Raw genomic sequence first — 21,285 nt, 5'->3', positions numbered from 1 at the left:
TGCTTCCTTGCAATCGGTTTATCTTTTTTGGTGAGGTATTCATATGGTGTTTGGCCCATTTTTTAATCACTTTTGCCTATTTCTTAATTGGGTTATTCATCTCTTTATTATAGAGTTGTTTTTTATATGTTTTAGAAAGAAGTTCTTTGTATACTTTTATATTTTACATAAATGGCAGAGAGAAGGGGATAAGATTGAATTTTTGTGTCATTTTGTTCATTTGAGCTTTCAAGAAGCAGAGAGAACATATCAGACCAAAATTCACTTTATATTTTATATGGAAATGTAAATAGATAATATACATAAAATATGTGTAATAATCACATGCTGCAAGAATGCAAAAACATATTAAAATATATAGTAAATATAAATACATAATTTATATTCTTTACTTATTTTAGATTGAAGTGCCTAATCAGATACATGATCTGCAAATATTTTCTCATTCTATTTGTATCTTTTTTACTTTCTTGATGACAAGAAGCATATGAGTTTGCTGTTTTGCCTATGCCTACCTTTGCTATTTTGCCAGAGCTTATCAGATGCCTTAATTCACCTCCCATCTCCCTATGTGAATCCCCCATGTCCCAGAAGACTTCCACTTGGAAGTAAGAAGCATACACACGATTTTTATTTCTTAAAATTTAGGTCTGCCTTTTTTCCCCTAGTGACACAACCTCCTTTCCTAAAAACAGAGTCACTTGAAAGGCACTGTAACTTTCCAGAATCTTGTCCTGAGTTTCAAACTGAAGTCCAACAAAGAATGGTCTCTTTATTTCACCTCCAAAAGAGTCTCTGAAAAGCAGGCAGGTCCCATTGATCTAAAATACTCTCAGCTTGGTAACAGCTGCAGTTGCAAGAAAGCCCCTGTCATTCTGGCCATTGTGCACTTCTGGAAGTATATTTAGGTCGCTTCTGTTTAGTGTTCCCAGAATAGCCACAGTTTTTTATTTCTCGTCATCCTCTTAGTTTTATTCCTTCCTGGCCCAAGCTAAGGGTGATGCACTAGGTGATTTTTAAACCCTTTCCACCTCGGAAAGCATGTGCTCTTGAAGTGTCCAGGCCCTCCTTTGCATGGGCACAAGGTGCCATCTGTAAGCCACACCCAAAGCCCACTAGCAAGCAGAGTGCTCCATCACCAAAATGTGCCACAGGCCCCATGGCTGTGAATTGGATTGGGCTCACATACTCCAGATCCCAGCATAATTCAATCACTACTATTCAAATTCATAGAAGTATCCTATGAATTAATATGTCTGGGTGAAGACAAATTTATGCTCACCTCTCATTTCTGGGCAATATTCTGCAATGAAAACGATTTTTTATTCCAGTTTATTCTAACATCTTAACGTTACATATTTGTTATCTTCAGTTAGCTCCAAGGACAGTTGAGTTGAACTCTTTGTGCATTATTTCTCCCATCTCACTGACAAATCAAATAATGCTTTAAAGGTCAGGGTGAAGTGGTCCCTAAATTATGTGATTGTCACTGCAGGAAGAGATTTCAAGCTGCAGTCATCCCACATGTCTCAGATGTTTTAGGTTGCTACTAATCCCAAATTAGAATCCTGCTATCAATAGAGCATTTGGTGCCAGCTACTTTAAATAAGCAGTCAAGGTTAAAACAAAAATCGATGAGTGAGTGTTTTCCATAAGCCAGGCTCCACACCAAGCTGCCCCTGGATTTGGTCCCCACCACAGGAAGTGGAGAACTCAAGGCTTGAATGTGTACACATGTAACAGTGTCCTTTGAGGGGTGTGCTTTTTGTTATTTATTTTTAGTTTCATAATTGTGCAAAAAGAGTGGGCTTAGGCACAGGTACAGTATAGGTGGAGAGGGGCATGTTTTAAACAGTAGCCAGGAAATAAAGTTGAGAGAAGGAGGTAAGATTGAACTATTTTGGTTTGTTCATTTGAGCTTTTCAGGAAGTAGAGCAATCATATCAGACCTAATAAATCCATGCTGAGAAGTATTTATTCCAATAAAAAAGTACATGATGGGTGTACACAATCCATTAATAAAATCTCTGTGCAATGACTTCTAACCTGTGCCCTAGAGGTGATCCCTGTAGTTAACGAGCTGAGGAGACAAGTGTGTGGCATTGCAAGGGCTGTCCTGCTATGTGTCCTCCATGTGCCAGAGCTCAGGTCTCCTACAGGCTGGAGCCCAATGCCAGGTTCCTGGGGACACCACAGAGCCACTGGATCGCAAGGAGGTGGCAGCTCTGTGGTCTAAGACAGATAGGGACACAGTAGCCTTTACACTCATGTACACTCAAGGGCAAGATCTAAAACTACATTGAAGCAGGAGTGAACAGGTGAGGGAGAAGACAAGGACAGATCTCAGTGAGATTGGAGCAAAGATGTAAGAATCCTAAAGAAGCAGTGAAAGGAAGGGACTGTCCTTGCGGAAGTAACCAGGCACCACCCAGGTAGGGAAGGCCGGACGCCTCCACCAGCTCAGAGCTCTAGGTCCCTTCACTCATCTGGGCCAGAGTCCACCCTGCGACTAAAGGTGCCTTTCTCGTTCCCTTCTCTCTGTCTCAGCACCAGCGTGTTCTGAACACAGCAGGATATAAAAAGGATGTGGGAAAACAAAATATTTAAAATATGGAAACTGGAACTGTATATTACTTTTGATGTTATACTAGACAGTTCTAAAATGACAGAGGAACAATGGCTTTAAAAACATGGGCCTAAAACAGTTTTATATAAAAGGAATAGAAATTGTCTAAATATTTTAGAAGAAGAAAGTCACACCATTATTGTATACACTCCTGTACATGAAGACTTTTCCTGTTTCTATTAGCATTAGTATCTGTTTATAGGAGACACATTTTTAGATCTTTTAAACTATGCTCAAGCATCAAGACTGGTCTCCACCCCATGTTCTACTGAACTGAACTCTTAAAAGTAGACAACCTTCTCTTTTAGAGAAGTCTCAAGGAGAAAGTGAATGATTCACTATTTGTGGTAGTTAGAAGAAATGGGGGGGAAAAGTGGTAGCCTATTTAATTTTTTAATCAATATATATAATATATATACAGACATATGAATGAAATGGTCTACATATGAAGGGAATAGGCAATATATGTAGAGATCAATGTGGATATCAAGTGCATACCTTATTTTTTTCTCCTTAGCATTTTTCCCATGTTGTTGAATGACTTGTTTAATTGGCTGCATTATTTTCCTTCCTGTAAGTACACCATGTTTATTTCCCATTTCCCTGTTGAACTCTTAGGTTGTTTCCACTTTTTTACTTACTAGTAATAGAACTCGAATGAACATCTTGGTAGTATATCTATTTTCACATCACATTATTGCTTGGGAGAAATTCCTAAAAATGGAAACAGTCAGTAACAGGCCACAAACATTTGTTATTTTTTAGGAATTTCAATATATATATAGTCAACTCTCAGAAAGGGTCTATCAGTTTTTACTCCCATCAACAGTATGTGAAATTTGCACGGACAATCATCTTAAAGTTAAAATGGGGATTGACAAAACTCCCAGAACAAATTTTGACTAGGTAATGTCAGAAGGTTCCCATCAAGCCAGCAAACTGTTACCATATTGGTGAGCTACGGCAAACCCCAACCAAGCCTGGTTGTCTTGCTAACAAGTGCTCAGGGCTGGTTACTAGTCATTGGGGGCCTAACGCATCACCCTGAATTCACCCCTGGAGCACCAATAAGCCCACCTTGTCAAAGTGACAGGGACTTACTTTTTGGAAGGTCGTTTTGGAATCCACAAGACAGAAATATTCTGATGCTGGCGAGATCATGTTAGGAACCCTCCAAACCCCTCAGAGCTTGAGGGTATTCCTGAGGCTGGTCCTCTTGCCCTACACTGGCTTGAGAGAAGGTGTGACTGACTGTCTGAGTCAGGAGCAGGATGTACCTCCAGACCTCTGGCCAATTCTTGCTTTTGTCCAAAATGTGTGGGACCTTCTCTTTCAGCCCCAAAGCAAAGAACAGCCTTTGCCTTAAGCAGGATTTGAGGTTTGTTTGCTTTTACAAAGCCTGAGGTGTGTTAAAGATCTGTGCTTCACAAATCTGATTCAGTTGTGGACCATCTGCCTCCCTCTGTCTTGCACCCACTCCTCTGGTAACTACTGCAGCTGCTTGTGAAAATCCATGCCTCCACATGCCCTGCACAGCTCAGGAGGTACCTTGTACCAAACAAGGGAGAAAAATGGCAATTCTCAATTGTTTTTGTTGGGCAGACACAATTATTTCTGTGGAGTACCTTATACTTTTTGGCCAGTGAGTCATTTAGTGATCTTCGGCATGCAAAATGTTCGCTCTCCCCTAGTCCCATTGGACTTGGTCCACTGTGCTCCGGGGTAACAGTCTCAGTATGTGAGGCATAGAATGCCACTGGTCAGAACTCTACTTCATTGTCACGGAGCAGGAAGCACAGCCCCTAGAACAGAATGAGCCCTGAACTGAAAGCTTTCAGCAGTGTGGTCTCTAAGGGTGAGTGCCGGGAAGCCACTGGCACCAGGGCTGCTGGACTTACCCTCTGTCTGCACCTCCTCCAAGAACCTGGCCTTTCTGCCTTCCACCAGGACCCCACATTTCTCTGAAGCCAGCCTGAGGTAGCAGAGAACAGCCAGAAGCTTGGGCAGGGCCTGAGAGCCTCTAATGCAAACAGCTTAGCCAAAAGCCAAATCCCCTTCCTGGAGCAGCTGGCCTCTTCATTGGGGAGAGGAACAGAGTACTCCAACATCCATGCTCTTTTTCCTCCTATACGGCAGAATGAGCCCAGACTTCAGGGGAGCAAGTCCAGCAAGGAGGAGGGTTTTAGCTACTGGAATCCCAGGGGCTCCCCTTTCTGGCCAGGTCAGCAAAGGTTCTGCTTGATGAGGAGGAGAGCGGGCCTGGAGCCTGGGCTGGGTGGGGAAGGAGGAGGTGAGGGTGCCATGAGAATGGGGCAAGGGGAGGACGTGCTGTGAGGGCGCCATGTGGGTGAGGGGAATGTGGCAGCTGCTGGGATGAGAGACATGGGGAGGTAGAGGTCCTGTTAAATAGTTTTCAAGCACCTCTGTGTGATGCTTTATAAACCCCCCTGTACCACCCCTACAAGGAAACACATTACACAGTTTCTGTGATCCTTAGAGGCTTCTGGAGTTTTAGGTTATATGAAGGGGCAGAGCTAGGCCAGGCATCAGGAGGGCCCAGTTGTCTCCTAGATCCACTAGCCTAAGCAGGGAATCTGGGATGTCCAGGTTCTCAGGAGCAGAAAGAAACCAGCAGGGTCAGGGATTGTGTGAAGAGCAGGGTGTCCAGAGGTCACCTGCCCAAAGTGGGTCTGTGCACAAATGGGCTCCTTTGACAAATGGGCAGACTCCTGATTCCTGAAGGGGCTCTCTGTGGGTCTAGTTCAGGAAGCTGATCCTGACACTATCTGCCCTCATGAACCTCTGCATCTGCTTCTCTGGATTCAGCTTTGTGTCCACCTACACCACTGGCTTCTTTCTGCCCTAGTGATTTTTCATTCATCTATCCATCCATCCATCCATCCATCCATCCATCCATCCACCCATTCATCCATCCATCCAGTCATTCATTCAACAATGCTTACTGAGGCCCTGCTCACGGGCAGGGTCCCTGCCCCACAGGGTTGTCTGTCCAGCAGGAAGCTGATGCAAGTATACAGAGAACTCCAGGGCACAGCAGATGTGGTCACTGCCTTCAGAGACATGCAAAGGGCTATCTGAGTCCAGAGGAGGCCCAGCCCTCACAGATCAGGACTTCGGGAACTCTGCCCAACTTGGAGTGTCCTCTGTCCCCATTGAACATGATCTTTTCCCGTGGGTCCTACCTGCCCTGCACCCAGAAGCTAAAGGTCGGAGCAGGCCCCTTCCCAAATCTGTGCATTTTGGTCTATTTCAAGCCAAGTCTGTCTGCCAGTCCCCTTGGTTCACACTTGGAAACAAACACCAGCCAAGGGAGCCTGCTCCTGGCGTTGACAAGGAACCGATGTGGGTCAGTATTCTAGTTTCCACTCCACAGAGGAGGAAGGGAGGGGGATCAGACAGGAGTCCAGCTGTGGTCGATGAATCATCTGGAACACAAGCAAGCAGCTATTTCTGAACTAAATGGCATCAGATCTCTCTCCTCACCTTGAGTATAGTGTCCTGGTCTCCAGAGCCCTTCGTCTCAGATGAAACAGTGAGAGGCAGAGAGCTCTGAGCAGGAGAGACTTAGCCAGCGTGGTTTTGCCACTCATCTTAGCAGGCAGGCAGGGATAGTCTGAAGCTGATAATTCTAGAAAACTATAGAATTCTGGGTCTTGTGATTACCTTCCTCCCTCCCTCCCTTCCTTCTTTCTTACTGTGAGCACCTACTACACAGCCATATACTGTGTTAGATGGTGGGGATACATCAAACCAAAGATGGCCCCTCCACTTGAGGAGCCTGGTGGGAGAGACTGAAAATAATGAACCATGTGTTCTGAGTGCTTACTGTTTGCCAGGTACCATGATAAACACTTTTCAGGTACTAATTCCTTTCATCTTCACAACTTCACTGTAAAGTAGCTTCTATCATTATCTTCTTTTTAAAAATGGGATGGCTGAGCATGGAGAGATTAAATGACATGCCCACATGAAACCACTAACAAGCAGAGCCCCCTCTTCACACTGATTCATGGTGTTGGAAGGAATTTGCAGAAGCTGGCATGTCCATTTCCCAAGGTGGAAGAGAATGACCATTCCCTGAGTGCCTGTTGTGGACCCTCCACACCCATTATCTGTGTGGGCACCTAGCTGGGTCTCTGAGGGTCCTGGAAAGGGGGACTGAGACTACCCCAGGTGTCCTTCCTGGAGTTCCCTCCTGGCCATGCTATCAGGGAAGCTGCCCCTGCTCAGCTCCCACTATGCCTTGGCCCTGCCACCCCCGGGTGTCTGCCGTGAGCATGGGACAAGCTCCTGACTGGGAAGGAGCACACAAAGGAAGCAACCAGACATCCTCTTCACATGCCTGTGCCTCTCCTTTTGTCCATCACAATCCCAGCTCGGGGCCCAGCATGAACACAGAGCCAGCTGCTGTCCAGTCACCATGGAGCAGTCATGGAGGTGCCTGGAGGGGATGTGTCTGGAAGCTCCTGGTAACAGTCAGTGACCCTGCTTCTTGATGTCCTGTCAGGAATTTTCCAGCCTTGACATTCCTCCCCAGGGAAAGAGGAGAGATCCTAGTGGGACCCTAATGAGTCTGAGTCTGTCCTGGTGAGACATGTATTGACGAGAAGGGAGGTGTGAAGATGGGGAATGCCACCAAATGCACTAATGGTTCTTGTCTCCCTGAACTTGCACTTGGAGATATTGAAAAAGGTAATCAGTTATTCCAATCACGTTGCCCAATGTGTGTGACTTTAATTCCTTTCAAGTACTAGACTTTATCTCCTGTTGGAAATACCAATGCTTATTTCCTGTTGGAAATGCTCTGAAAGCTTCTGAATGCTACAAACTGATTTATTTGGGTAAAACTCCATTTCTGGTTCCTGGAACTACTTTAAGTGATTATTTTTAAACACTGGTAACCATGAAAATAATTTGTTATTCTTACTATTTAATACTGTGAAGGACTGTGAAACACATATTTCAGAGTGACTTAATTGAAGTGGTCTGTTTTTTGACTATGGAAAATCTTAGCTGGATTTTAGAATTTGTATTATTTATTTTGAACAGAGTAACTAAAGGTCTTCACATAACTTACAAAGAATGTAATTTTTAACAGCATTTTTCAGACCTCATGGATTATGACCCATGAGTGGATCCTAATAAACCCACCTTAGTTGAGCAGAGTCAGTATTTTTTTTTTTTTGCAATGAAAGAACAGAACAAAATCTAGAAAAGGAGTGCTCACATGTAATGAAGTAGTATTTTATTAAATATTCTATTCAGTTATATATGTGTTTGCATAAAGTATATTTTTGCAACTTTTAAATTGACATATAATTTACAAACAGTAAAATCCATTCTTTTTAGCATACAACTCTCTGAATTTTGACAAATGGAAATGTATTTCTGACTATGTGAAAAATGTGAGAAGACATCCATTCATGATAAAAACTCTCAGCAAAATGGGAATAGAGGGCAAGTACCTCAACATAATAAAGGCCATATATGATAAACCCACAGCCAGCATTATACTGAACAGCGAGAAGCTGAAAGCATTTCCTCTGAGATCCGGAACCAGACAGGGATGCCCACTCTCCCCACTGTTATTTAACATAGTACTGGAGGTCCTAGCCATGGCAATCAGACAAAACAAAGAAATACAAGGAATCCAGATTGGTAAAGAAGAAGTTAAACTGTCACTATTTGCAGATGATATGATACTGTATATAAAAAACCCTAAAGACTCCACTCCAAAACTACTAGAAATGATATCGTAATACAGCAAAGTTGCAGGATACAAAATTAACACACAGAAATCTGTAGCTTTCCTATACACTAACAATGAATCAATAGAAAGAGAAATCAGGAAAACAATTCCATTCACCATTGCATCAAAAAGAATAAAATACCTAGGAATAAACCTAACCAAAGAAGTGAAAGACTTATACTCTGAAAACTACAAGTCACTCTTAAGAGAAATTAAAGGGGACAGTAATAAATGGAAACTCATCCCATGCTCATGGCTAAGAAGAATTAATATCATCAAAATGGCCATCCTGCCCAAAGCAATATACAGATTTGATGCAATCCCTATCAAATTACCAGCAACATTCTTCAATGACTTGAAACAAATAATTCAAAAATTCATATGGAAACACCAAAGACCCCGAATAGCCAAAGCAATCCTGAAAAAGAAGAATAAAGTAAGGGGGATCTCACTCCCCAACTTCAAGCTCTACTACAAAGCCATAGTAATCAAGACAATTTGGTACTGGCACAAGAACAGAGCCACAGACCAGTGGAACAGATTAGAGACTCCAGAAATTAACCCAAACAAATATGGTCAATTAATATTTGATAAAGGAGCCATGGACATACAATGGGGAAGTGACAGTCTCTTCAACATATGGTGTTGGCAAAACTGGACAGCTATGTGTAGGAGAATGAAACTGGACCATTCTCTAACGCCATATACAAAGGTAAACTCAAAATGGATCAAAGACCTGAATGTAAGTCATGAAACCATTAAACTCTTGGAAAAAAACATAGGCAAAAACCTCTTAGAATAAACATGAGTGACCTCTTCTTGAACATATCTCCCCGGGCAAGGAAAACAACAGCAAAAATGAGCAAGTGGGACTACATTAAGCTGAAAAGCTTCTGTACAGCGAAAGACACCATCAATAGAACAAAAAGGAACCCTACAGTATGGGAGAATATATTTGAAAATGACAGATCCGATAAAGGCTTGACGTCCAGAATATATAAAGAGCTCACATGCCTCAACAAACAAAAAACAAATAACCCAATTAAAAAATGGGCAGAGGAACTGAACAGACAGTTCTCTAAAAAGAAATACAGATGGCCAAGAGACACATGAAAAGATGCTCCACATCGCTAATTATCAGAGAAATGCAAATTAAAACTACAATGAGGTATCACCTCACACCAGTAAGGATAGCCACCATCCAAAAGACAAACAACAACAAATGTTGGCGAGGCTGTGGAGAAAGGGGAACCCTCATACACTGCTGGTGGGAATGTAAATTAGTTCAACCATTGTGGAAAGCAGTATGGAGGTACATCAAAATGCTCAAAACAGACCTACCATTTGACCCAGGAATTCCACTCCTAGGAATTTACCCTAAGAATGCAGCAATCAAGTTTGAGAAAGACAGATGCACCCCTATGTTCATCACAGCACTATTTACAATAGCCAAGAATTGGAAGCAACCTAAATGTCCATCGGTAGATGAATGGATAAAGAAGATGTGGTACATATACACAATGGAATACTACTCAGCCATAAGAAGTGGAAAAATCCAACCATTTGCAGCAACATGGATGGAGCTGGAGAGTATTATGCTCAGTGAAATAAGCCAAGGAGAGAAAGAGAAATACCAAATGATTTCACTCATCTGAGGAGTATAAGAACAAAGGAAAAACTGAAGGAACAAAACAGCAGCGGAATTACAGAACCCAAAAATGGACTAACAGGTACCAAAGGGAAAGGAACTGGGAAGGATGGGTGGGCAGGGAGGGATAAGCGGGGGGAAAGAAGAAGGGGAGTATTAAGATTAGCATGCATGGGGGGGGAAGGAGAAAGGGGAGGGTGGGCTGCACAACACAGAGAGGTCAAGTAGGGATTCTACAACATTTTGCTAAGCTGATGGACAGTAACCGTAATGTGGTTGTTAGGGGGGACCTGATATAGGCGGGAGCATAGTAAACATAGTACTCTTCATGTAAGTGTAGATTAAAGATTAAAAAAAAAAAAAAAGAAAGAAAGAAAGAAAAAAAGAAAGAAAAGGGGGATTATTCTTTGATAGGATAAAACTATTGGTAAATCAAAGATCAATGCATGCTTTAAATATCCTTAATGTTGATCACTTAAAGGGTGTCAGATGATCAGCTATGGAGGTACTCTTTTCTGATAATATTCCTTTCTCTTAATAAAAAAAAAAAAAAGGCAGTCCCTGTGTGCTGACCTCCAATGAGTTCTGCACAGTGGTATAGAGGGCATGTCAAAGTGTGGGCAAAGGGTCTGTTTGTTTCTATGCAGAAGATCAAGGCCTAGCTTGGATACCCAGAAAATGAACTAAGATCCGATATGAGGTGGAGCTTCCGGCATCAGCACTCTCTGGAGGACTCGTGCCGGGGGATGATCATCAAAAAGCCTCCACAGGGATCCGGGCGATGCTGCGGTTGTGGCTGCATCCACCCCACCATTTCCTGGACTTGCCATTGGAATGAGGAGGGAGATGTCTAGGCTGGCATGTGCATACAGTGAGACAATGAATTTGACCTGATCTGTACTGTTGGAACTCAACCAGGAGTTGGGAGGGGTGCAAGTTGTAGCACTCCAAAATCTTATGACTATAGACTATCTACGATTAAAAGAACATATGGGATGTGAACAGATCCCAGAAATGGGCTGCTTTAATTTGTCTGATGGTTCAAGTACAGTTGGACAATATCCATCATATCATAGATAAATTTTCACAAATGCCTAGGGTGCCTAAATGGTTTTCTTGGCTTCACTGGAGATGGATGGTAATTATAGATTTGCTTTGTTTATGTCACCGTATTCCTATTATGTTAATATGTGTGTGCAAATTAGTTAGTAGTTTAAAACCTATACATACTTAAGGTACTATACAAGAAGATATGTCAAAGAAATAATCAATCCTCCCATGTTTCCTTCATATGCTACATCTATAGCTTTTCTTCTTCCTCCCTAATTACAACCCTTAAATAGAATTCGTGCCTCATATCGAATTTACCGAGTATCATAATTCCTCCAGGTGGTAAAGATACCTCGAGACAAGTGCTGGGCATAGAAGCCACAGGGCATAAATCTGCAAAGAAGTAAAAAGCTAACCTTTGCAAACAATATGGCTTCTCTCTCACTTACCAACTTTACATTTCCCTGTATGGCCCCGGAAGATGACTGGTTAACCAGAGACGGGTAAGATTCCTCAAGGGAGGAACAACCTAAGACAGGCACAGTCGCAGGGGGGCCATCAGGTGAGAAATTGGGGATCAACAGAGGTGAGGCTCAGAACCTCATCCCCCCTGCTTTGAGAGAAATCTTCTGCATCCATGGATGTTTTGCTGCCCTTGTCTAGCTTGGATTAATAGTTAGATGATCACACCTGATCATCTACATTTGCCCTCTTACAGCACTAAACTACGTTTTCTACCTTTATCTTGCATCTATCTACCACTTCAGCATTTTATTAAAAATAAAAATAATAATAATAATAAAGGGAGAAATGGGGGATCAACATATAAATCAAGTATAAAAATCAAACGAATATTCATATTTGACCTGATTGTTTATAGTTCATAATGCGTGATCAAAACCGAAAGTTTCTGTGATGAATGCCCTTGTACTGTTCACCATGTAAGAATTTATTCACTATGTAAGAATTCGTTCACCATGTAAGAACTTGTTCGTTATGCTTCAGAAGATTGTAGACTGACGAGAATTAGGCTTGAGATGGATTAATGATTGTGCATTGAGCATTGACCCCCCTATACTGAATTTTATTGTTGTTAACAACCATTTGATCAATAAATATGAGAGATGCCCTCTCAAAAAAAAAAAATGTTAGAAGACCACTGACAGCAAGAATCTACTGGAGATATTCTTGGAGAATAACATTCTTTTAAGGTCTTTGAAGATAGTGACAATTGTCTAGAAAAATTATTTTACAGAACCTGAATTTTAAAACCGAACAGGACCTTGGAGATTACCGAGTCAATGGTTTTCAAAGCTTTTTCATAAACCAAACCTAACCTGGAACCCCAACAGATAAAAACAGACTTGATTTGCACAAAGACCAGGAAACACAGTTTGGAAGCTGCCAATGGGGCCCAATCCTTTGTGCCCAAATTAGGAAACTGAGGCCAGAATAGGCCGAGTGACCATTCCAGGTTAGCCACTCTTATTGAAGTAGCTGGAGCTCAAACTCAAACTGTTGGCTATTGTTCCAGCCATTGTCCAGGCTGTCTTGGCCACAAGAGAATCACAAGTATCAAAGGGATTGAATTTCATCTTGGAATAGTGCAGTGGGACTATACAGCCGACCCTGGAACGCCATGGATTTGAACTGTGTAGGCCCTCTTATACGTCATTTCTTTTTTTTCAGTAGATATATTAGAAAGTTTTTTGGACATATGCATCAGTTTGAAAAACATTTTCTTTTCTCTAGCTAACTTTATTGTAAGAATACAGTATATAATATGTGTAATATACAAAATGTGTTAATTGATTGTTTATGTAATCAATAGGGCTCTGGTCAACAGTAGGCTATTAGTAGTTAAGTTTTGAAGGAGTCAAAAATTAGACATGGATTTTTTACTCTGTGGGGGAGGGGGTTGACTCTCCTACCCCCTGCGTTGTTCAAGGGTCAACTGTAAATATTCACATACCAGTAGTAGAACAGGCCAGTTCCAAGGATGGCAGAATTATGAGTCAGCCCAGGAAGGCCAAAACAGGTTGTCTGGGTAACACATGTTATTAAGAGCAGCTGGAGCCTGAATATAGGCCCAGAGCAGGGAGCCCAGTACCAGAAAGGAAAATAGTAAGTCTCCAGAATTTGAGGAATCAGTGAAGCCCTACATAGCTTCCCCCTTCCTGATGATTCACTCCAGGCTTACCTACCTTTCTCTTCCTAAAGGACTTTGGCTGGGCTCCCACCTGTGAGTTGCAATTTAAATACAGCCCCTTGGTGGTAGGAAAAGCTGGTTGTTTCATCTCCTTTCTTGCCTGAGACTCTCTTTTACTTCCTCTCTCTTTGGTTTGGGAGTTCAGAGTGGGGAACAGGGAGGGAGGTGGGGGAGTGTGAAACTCACACTCGTGGTACACCTGACATCAAAGGCTCATCACTCTCTGTGTCTGTTCAGTGAAGGAAGTTCCTTCAGTGTTTGAAAAGCAATGCTAAAAACACAAAACGTAACCACCCTTCATGAGTCTAACTACTGGATGGCCACAAATTGCCATTAAATATCCCACCTGCCCAACCTCATTGACAAAAAGAGAAAGCAAATGAGAGAGTGAGGTTAGTGACAAAGAGCAGGCTTCTGTCAGAACAGATACCATCTCATGTAGAGCTGAGGAAATGCTTGGCTTTGATAAGCAAACCATTACAACATACATTTTTAGAAGATGACAAGGAGGATCTATTCATGAATATGAACTGAAAAAAGTCACCCCAGTTCCCCTTTCAGATAAGTTCCTGTGATACTAAATTCAAGACAGGTAGAAGCCCATGGCATCCTTCTGTTATTAGCTCACACTGATTCCCTCCAAAGAGCAACAGGGGTCAGAGGGCCAATGACCCTCCTCTTACCTGGTTGTTATTTACACAGCATTGTTTACATTAATACTTCAAGGAACATGCCTCTCTCTTTGTTGAAAGAATTATTAGCACCTTTATGTTGTAATATGAGATTTGGGTTCTCCAGTGGGGAACTTGCGTGATTTTCTAGGTCTCCCTGAGTTAAGTCATTATAGCCTAACTCCAGGGTAGAGTTTTGAATTGTTCGAATTTTCAAAATACTAGTGTATGTTCATACATCATTACACGATTAACTTTCTAGAATCATTTTATTTATGTGAGGCTTTAACTATGCATCCCCACCAGACCCACTCCCAAGAAAGGTGTGCAGGGAGGAGCGTCAGTGCTCATGTGGTCAGGCAGCAGGGACTCCGATTTTAAAAGGCACATAGGAGGTCTGTTGGTTTGTTTGCAGATTGGGATTTGGGGATTGAAACCCAAGGTGAGAGAGCCCATAGGCTGATAGAGTTGAGTATAGAAAAAAAAAAGAAACATCCCTCAGTACTTAAAATTAAGCGGAGAAAGTTGAGATGATAAAGTTACCTCCTCTTTGATAAACAGAAGCTGTCAGGCATGAGGAGGTAATGACCTCTCAAATATTAAAAGGCCCTAGAATATTAAAAGAGGGAGAAAAGATTTAAGTAACAGTTATTTAATGAGTGAAGTTAATGAGGGGGGGCATTTAACAATACTGTGTTATCTATTTGACTTGTATATAACATTGCAGTAAATAGAAAGTAGATATCTAAACAACAAACAGACAATATTTATTGGCAACTTTGTTGTGCCGGTGGCAGAATGAGTGTGGACAGACCAGCTTGAAGTGCCTGGGGTGCTCATGTCAGCAGTACATATGCTAAAAATTGGGGTGCTGGGGGAAACCCAGAAAAGCACAGCCAGGTCATCCAGAAGCAGGTTGGAGCCTGTCAAAGTCACATTCACATGAGAGAAAATGGATTATGGATTATTTGACTGGTACCTCCCACCTGAATTGGTATAGTCATGTGACTTTTTGCATTTGACAAAATATAAGGAATGAGTATAACAGTTGTAAATGCAGGTTTTTGATTCAGTCAAACTTAGATTTAAATCCCTGCTCACCCAATTACTCACTCTGCGAGGGGACACTTTATTTAACCTCTGTGAGCCTCAGTGTCCCCGCTATAAAAAAGGTAACAAGGATCTTACAGCACTTTTGTGAGTAAAAAAAATGAAATTATTTATGTAAAACACTCAACATAGTACTTAATACATAGTAAGTGCTCAAAACATAGGTAGTTATGTGATATTTCTTTTAGTTATTGTGTATATAATGTTGACTGATGAACTTACTGAAATAACACATAGGAATATTATAAAAATCCTCTTTAATATGTAATATGAGATTATTTTGTTTTAAACTTATTTGTGTTTAATTTTTACAAAGAAGGGAATGACTTAGTGACTTATAATGCCATCATTAGGGGTCTTGGGATAAATTCTTGTGAGAGGCGTATAGTGACCAACCTGCCACTAGAGGGCTCTGCAGAGACCCTAAAAACCTTTGCTTGGATTGAGTAATGAGGAAACAACCCTGAGAAGCCCCTGGCTGTTCAAAAGGGCATGTAATAACAAGAAGCCTACAAGAGCAACTTCCAAGATCCAGTTCTGCAGAGACCTGGGGAATGCAGGTGAATGTCACCAGAAACAGCTGGTAGGCACCAAGCTAAGGAAACCCTTTTGTTCTAAGGTCACTCTCCGCCTCTACCACTCTACTGAGTCACCATTATGAGGCACAAAAATGACATTGTACAGTAGAATAGCAACTTAGGGACACTGTCCAAGTAGAGTGGGAAGTTCTGAAAATCTGGGTAAGGACTTAACAATAACAACAAAACCCACGTGGAATCTCCACTGAACTTTCAGATTTCCAGTGCAGGCTGGGGACCAAAACTGATGGATGAGCATGTGTGAATGAGATGCATGTGTGAATGAGATGTGTGTGAGGCCCTAGGAGGTTCAGGATCTGCACACACACCCTTTATCCTACCAGCACGGTATGGCAGGGCATCTCTGATGACACACTACCATGGGATAAATGCCCCTCAGTAGTCACTCCAAATTCACCCTGGCCAGTGATTCAATAGGTATGTCGTTGCTTTTTAACAAGCATCATTGGCCAGTAGCTTACAGTTGGGGCCAAGTGCGGGCAGTGAGACCAGTGCCGGGGAAGGGCAAATGACTGGCCTCCTGCTACAGCAGGAACCTGAGAGCTGGGCAAGAATCGAGCTTTCTCCACTCCCCAGGGAGCGTGGCTTCTCCGTACTGGGGCAGTGGGGCAGGAGCAGACATCTCAAGCCTTTGTTTTCTTCTGGCTGCTTTGCCTCTATGGACTTTGCATCTTCTTACAAACGAGCCATCCACTGGGGCCAGATAGAATAATGTGCCCCTAGATTCTTTCAAAGAAGTTAATGCAAGCTGTGCAAACCTTTGCTTTTGTCAGACTCTCCCTGTAAACCAATAATTCAGTACTCTGAGCAGGGAGGAGTCAATTATCAACCCAAAGTTAAACACGTCTGTTTTTAAACTTGTGGACCATCAAGGCAGATTTCTCAGGGTCTCCCCTCTCTGGCACTGGTTCTATTAAAGGGCTGACGGCCAACCCTGCTGCCCGGGTGCGGGGCTGAAGCCAGGACCTGGCTCCCAGGGAGGGATGAGAGAGAGCTGCGGCGCTGGGCCTCCTGGGCGGGGGGCGGAGCAGGTGAGCCGGTGGGTGGGAGTGGGGAGCGTACTTGTACGTGACGTTGGAGTTGGCAGCCACCTCCTAGCAGGAGGCTGTGGGCGCGCGTGTGGAGTGGCTGCGCGGCCAGGAAAGATGCGCTCGGCGGGGCGGCCGCCGCAGTGAGCCACGGGGCCGCGGGAGCACCGCCGGCAGCCCGGGGGCAGGGCCTGGACTGCCAGCCACTCGCTCTCCTCGCCAAGGAGGCACCGGGACCGAGAGGCGCGCCGCAGCCGGCCCCAGGATGTAGACGATCGGTGGCGCTCCTGCAGGCGGACGGCTCATCATGAAGAAGCACTCGGCCCGGGTGGCCCCCCTCAGCGCCTGCAACAGTCCGGTGCTTACCCTCACCAAAGTGGAAGGTAACGGCCTAGGGGCCGCGGGGCCTCACGCGGGGTCCCTGCACCCACGCCGGCTGCCCGGGTAGCGTCGCCTGCAGTGCCGCGCTGCTGCCTGCGGTGGGTGGCGACTCGGCCGCTGCCGGCTTACCCCCACCCGCTCTGCTGCCCGACACAGGCTGGCTCCCTCCCAGCCGCCCCTGCAGCGGCCTCTGCCCTGCCCTATCTGTCCCAGGGCACTTGCCAACTGGGGCCAGATAGGAAGGGGTTGCCCAGACATTAACCAGTGCCCCCATACACACATACAAACTTGAATCCCCTGGGTTCCGAGAACCCCGACCCCCACCTCCAGGCAGGCCAGAGGTGGTGTCAGCTACCAGAGGCAGAAGACGCTGTCGCAGGCTGAGACTCTCTTCTGCCGGCGCTCTGAACCCTTTTCCCAGCCACCAACAAGGTGACTGCCCAGCTCCCGGATGGGTGGGGCAAGCAGATGAGGGAAAGCCACCAGCAGCCTAGAAACCTGTTCTCTCCCCTACTCGGGGAATGTGGAGGCAGAGGCCACAGGCGAGGAGCCCAGCAGCCTCCCTGGAGAGCCTGCCTTACTCAGACACAGCTGTCATTCTGCTGGAGTAAAGGTTACCTTGTGTTCTGATGTGGGGGTGGAGGAGCAGAGACAAGCGTCCGTCCTCAACTACCCCCTTCCAGGAGGCAGAAGGGGAATTTCTGAGTCTCCCTAGAGCTGGTCACGATACACAGGTGAGGGCTGGGAAGGCTAGCCAGGGAGAGAGGAAAGGGGACCCCTCAGTCCCAGACCCTCACTTTTCCTGAGCTGACAGAGCCCAGTGCAAGCAGTGTGTGCAGGCAGCCATGGGCTCAGGGAACCTGGCTTCTGCTGTGCCTGGGACTACAGCCTGGAGCCTGGACCTCTATATGGTGGCTTCCAAGTATCTCCTTGCAAGTTCTTGTTTGTTATAATGAAACTGAGAACCAGTGAGAGGAGGTCAGAAGCTAGCAGGACAGTTGTGTGCTCTGCACTCAGCCCATCCACAAACATCTGTCAGGAGCAATCCTGGTACCACTGGCCCATCCTACAGATGAGGACTGTGAATCGATTTGTTTAAGATCTACAAGCTAGTAGGTGGTGAAGCAAGAATCGAATCCTGGGCTGTCTGATCCCAAACCCATGCTTTTCAGAACATCATTTTGCACCAACCTGGAACTACTTACCTATTTCTCATAGACTATTTTTAGGAGGTTGATTTTTTTTTCCCCTTAGTGTAGCTGCCTCCTCCCCTCCCCCATCCTACTTGTAGGGGAGACTTAGTGTCAGTCATCTACACCTGAATTTAGTGCATGTGCTCCCTTGAGCAGGGGGTTGTCCTACCAACCCTTCCCAGGAACTTTGCCCAAATGTCCATGCAAGTTGGAGAACAGAAGGGTTGGATATTTACTTCCCTTAGGAAAACTGGAAGTTTCACTCATGGGGTTCTTGGGGGAAGTCGGTGCACCCCCATCTGTTAAGTCAGGCAGGTAGGCTCTGCTTGACAGCAGCAGGGTGTCTCCATCAGGCAGCCTCACAGCCTCCAGCCCACCTAGGGCAGGACAGGCCCAAGCTGTACTGGGAGTCAGGCTGCAAGGATGCATGAGGCCACCCAGGCTGGGCTCTGTGACCTCAGATGCCCTGCAGGAGGTAGTGAGTAACGTGCCAGGCACAGGTGCCCCTTCCGGCCAGGCCTGGGGTTTACCTTCAGGGAATGAAAATAGGGATACCCTTCCCCAATTCCCTTAGGGCTACTTCCCGGTGAACTTTGAGCCTCCTGTTCACACCAATAAGCTTAGCAAACCATGGGCTTCATTTTCTTTAACCAATATTTGCACATAAATGTCTGTGGGAAGTGGAAAGTGTGCTCTTCCCATATACAGTTTGACTTGTATAAATCAGAAATGCAGAGCCTCAGTGCCCAGAACTATAAAACAGAAATAGTGACCTACCTCTGCAGATTTTGGGGAATGCAGTGAGGTAAAGTAAGTGACAATACCTAGCACATATCTAGCATATAGTCAATGCTTAATAAATGTCTGGCAATTCTCCTGTCACAGACTGTCTCCCATCTTAGCAAACCTTGCTGCTCTCAAAGACTACATGTGTAGGGACAGCATCTAGAAGCAGCTGCTGGGTTCCAATGATACTAGAAAGCCTCTAGTTGCTTTTTGTTTAGGGTACCTATGTGTATATCAGCAAAAGTCTGCAGGTCTTTGTCTGATTAAACCTGCCCATGGTATGCCTGTGTTTACATGTTGCTCTTCTCTCTGCACATTTTTTTCCTTGGTGTTTTTGTCCAACTCGGATTTTGGTCTGTTTTTTGCAACCATATGCATCTCATGTGCTCGCTTTGACAGCATTGAATCACTGTGGTTTGCCTTGGTTGCACGGGGCATGGGGGTCCCCAGCTGTGGCTGTTTCTGTGCAGATGGCAGACAGGCTACAGTGAAGGGATGTGGCCAGCAAGGAGTATTTATTAGCTTGTGGAGTGTGTCTTCCAGCAGGAGGCAGGAAGGTACCAGCATGTGGTACATATAAAACCAAAATAAAAAATACAGTGCTTAGTTGAACTCTAACACAGGAAGATGAACAGGATAACATCACTTACTCAGCAAATGCCTCATCCTCTCTGTGTCCTCTGTCTATTCAGCAAGACCCTGGAAATGCAAAAAGAAAAACACTAGCTTCATTCTCTTAAGAAAGCTTCAGTCTAATGGCATAGACATATAGATAGATAAAATATCTAGTAAATTCTGGTTCACAGCTAAAGGCAAAGTGTCACAGAAACACTGATAACTGAGCAATCTGAGGAGGCCATCCTGAGGAGAAGGGCTTCTGAAGAGGAAGCATTCTGAGGTAGAGGCTTGCAGTGGAAGTGAGAAAATTTGTCAGGCCCAGAGGGGAGGGGAGGCTGTTTGAAGCAGAGGGAATGGTGCAGCGCACAGGCTTGGCCGGGAAGCGTGAACAGGAGAGCACTGCTGGGCCCCAGACAGGGGATAAGGCTTTAAAAGTAGTTTCCAGCGAGTGATTTTGATGGCATCTATCCTATGTGACAGCCTATCTTGTTTTCAGATCCTTTTCCTGACTTTCCTGCCAGACTCAGACATGAAATATTGATCAGTAACACATCTCTAGTAGAGTAGCATTTACTAGGATCATCTATATTCACAACCAGCTAATTCATGTTCAATAGAATTATAGTCAGTAGGATTAGTAGTTGAGAACAGTACAATAAATTCCCCCAAGAGGCCAGCAGCGTGCAGTGCTATGAAAAGAGCTTTGGAATTAGAAGGACTGTAGATGGACTGCGTTTGGTGCCCACCTCTTGTGCAGAACCAAGTAACTTATCTGGTGGTTAAAGCTCTTTGGGAATCGTTTCTCTCATATGGAAAGGAGGGTTCCAATCTGTGCCTTTGAATAACGAGAGTAATAGAGAAAAATAAGTCTACCATATTGCAGGCACTTTGCTTGCGGAGATGGTTACCTTAGCTCTATTCCTCCCAACAATCTAAGGATTATTACCCCAGTTTACAGACAGGGAAACTGAGGCTCAAAGAAATCATTCATACAAAGTCACATAGTTAGAAAGCAAGACTGCCAGGCTTCACATTCAAATCTGCCTGGCTCCAAAATGTTGCAAAACCTTTGCACAACTGTATTTTGTTTGAGTATCAGTAAGAATTACCTCAGCTCATTGCACTTTGTAAGTGCTCAGGAAATATTTGCTTCCTGAAGCTCCCACCACTCTATGATTTGGAGGCCTGGACCACCACAGGGGCTCCCAGGGCCCACTGCTGTTCATACTCTTAATGTCTCTGCTCCAGGGCAGAGAATGAACCAGATATTGCTGGGGAGGTTAAGAGTTATAAATTATAATCCCTGACACAATAGAGCTTTCAAACAAGTGAGAAATGTTACAGTTGCACACAAATAATGATTACATGTTGAAAGTAATTTCTTTAAATCCATGCAAGGAGGATAAAATAAGTGGTGTGTTTCAGCAGAGAGTAAATGCACTTCCAGCTAGAACACAGATGGTCACTCGGCTCCACTCTAGCCATCATTTCCCCCTGTTTTGCCAAAATCACATAATCTAACAGGTTACTCTTTCCTGCTGAGCCTGAATGTGGACTCAGAATCCTTCTCATCACCAAACTCCAGGTGATGCTAAC

General features: G+C 44.2%; 1 protein-coding gene across 2 annotated transcripts in view; it reads left to right on the top strand.

Moving 5' to 3' along the window:
• SLC35F3 (solute carrier family 35 member F3) overlaps positions 1-21,285 on the top strand; it is a 461,394-nt gene that overhangs the window by 317,227 nt on the left and 122,882 nt on the right. Inside the window, exon 1 of one of the 2 annotated variants that reach the window (XM_037017162.2) lies at positions 16,087-17,094. The exons of the other annotated variant lie outside the window; for it this stretch is intronic. Within the exon in view, the coding sequence (XP_036873057.1) occupies positions 17,019-17,094 (76 nt within the window). The 5' untranslated portion in view covers positions 16,087-17,018. Of the gene's footprint in view, positions 1-16,086; positions 17,095-21,285 lie in introns of those variants that run through there. 2 annotated transcript variants of the gene reach the window in all.

This window comes from Manis javanica, chromosome 7 (genome assembly GCF_040802235.1).
Source record: "Manis javanica isolate MJ-LG chromosome 7, MJ_LKY, whole genome shotgun sequence".
In the NCBI taxonomy this organism is placed as follows: Eukaryota; Metazoa; Chordata; class Mammalia; order Pholidota; family Manidae; genus Manis; species Manis javanica.
Note: the sequence above shows the minus strand (reverse complement) of the source record. Positions and strands in the feature narration are given on the sequence as shown.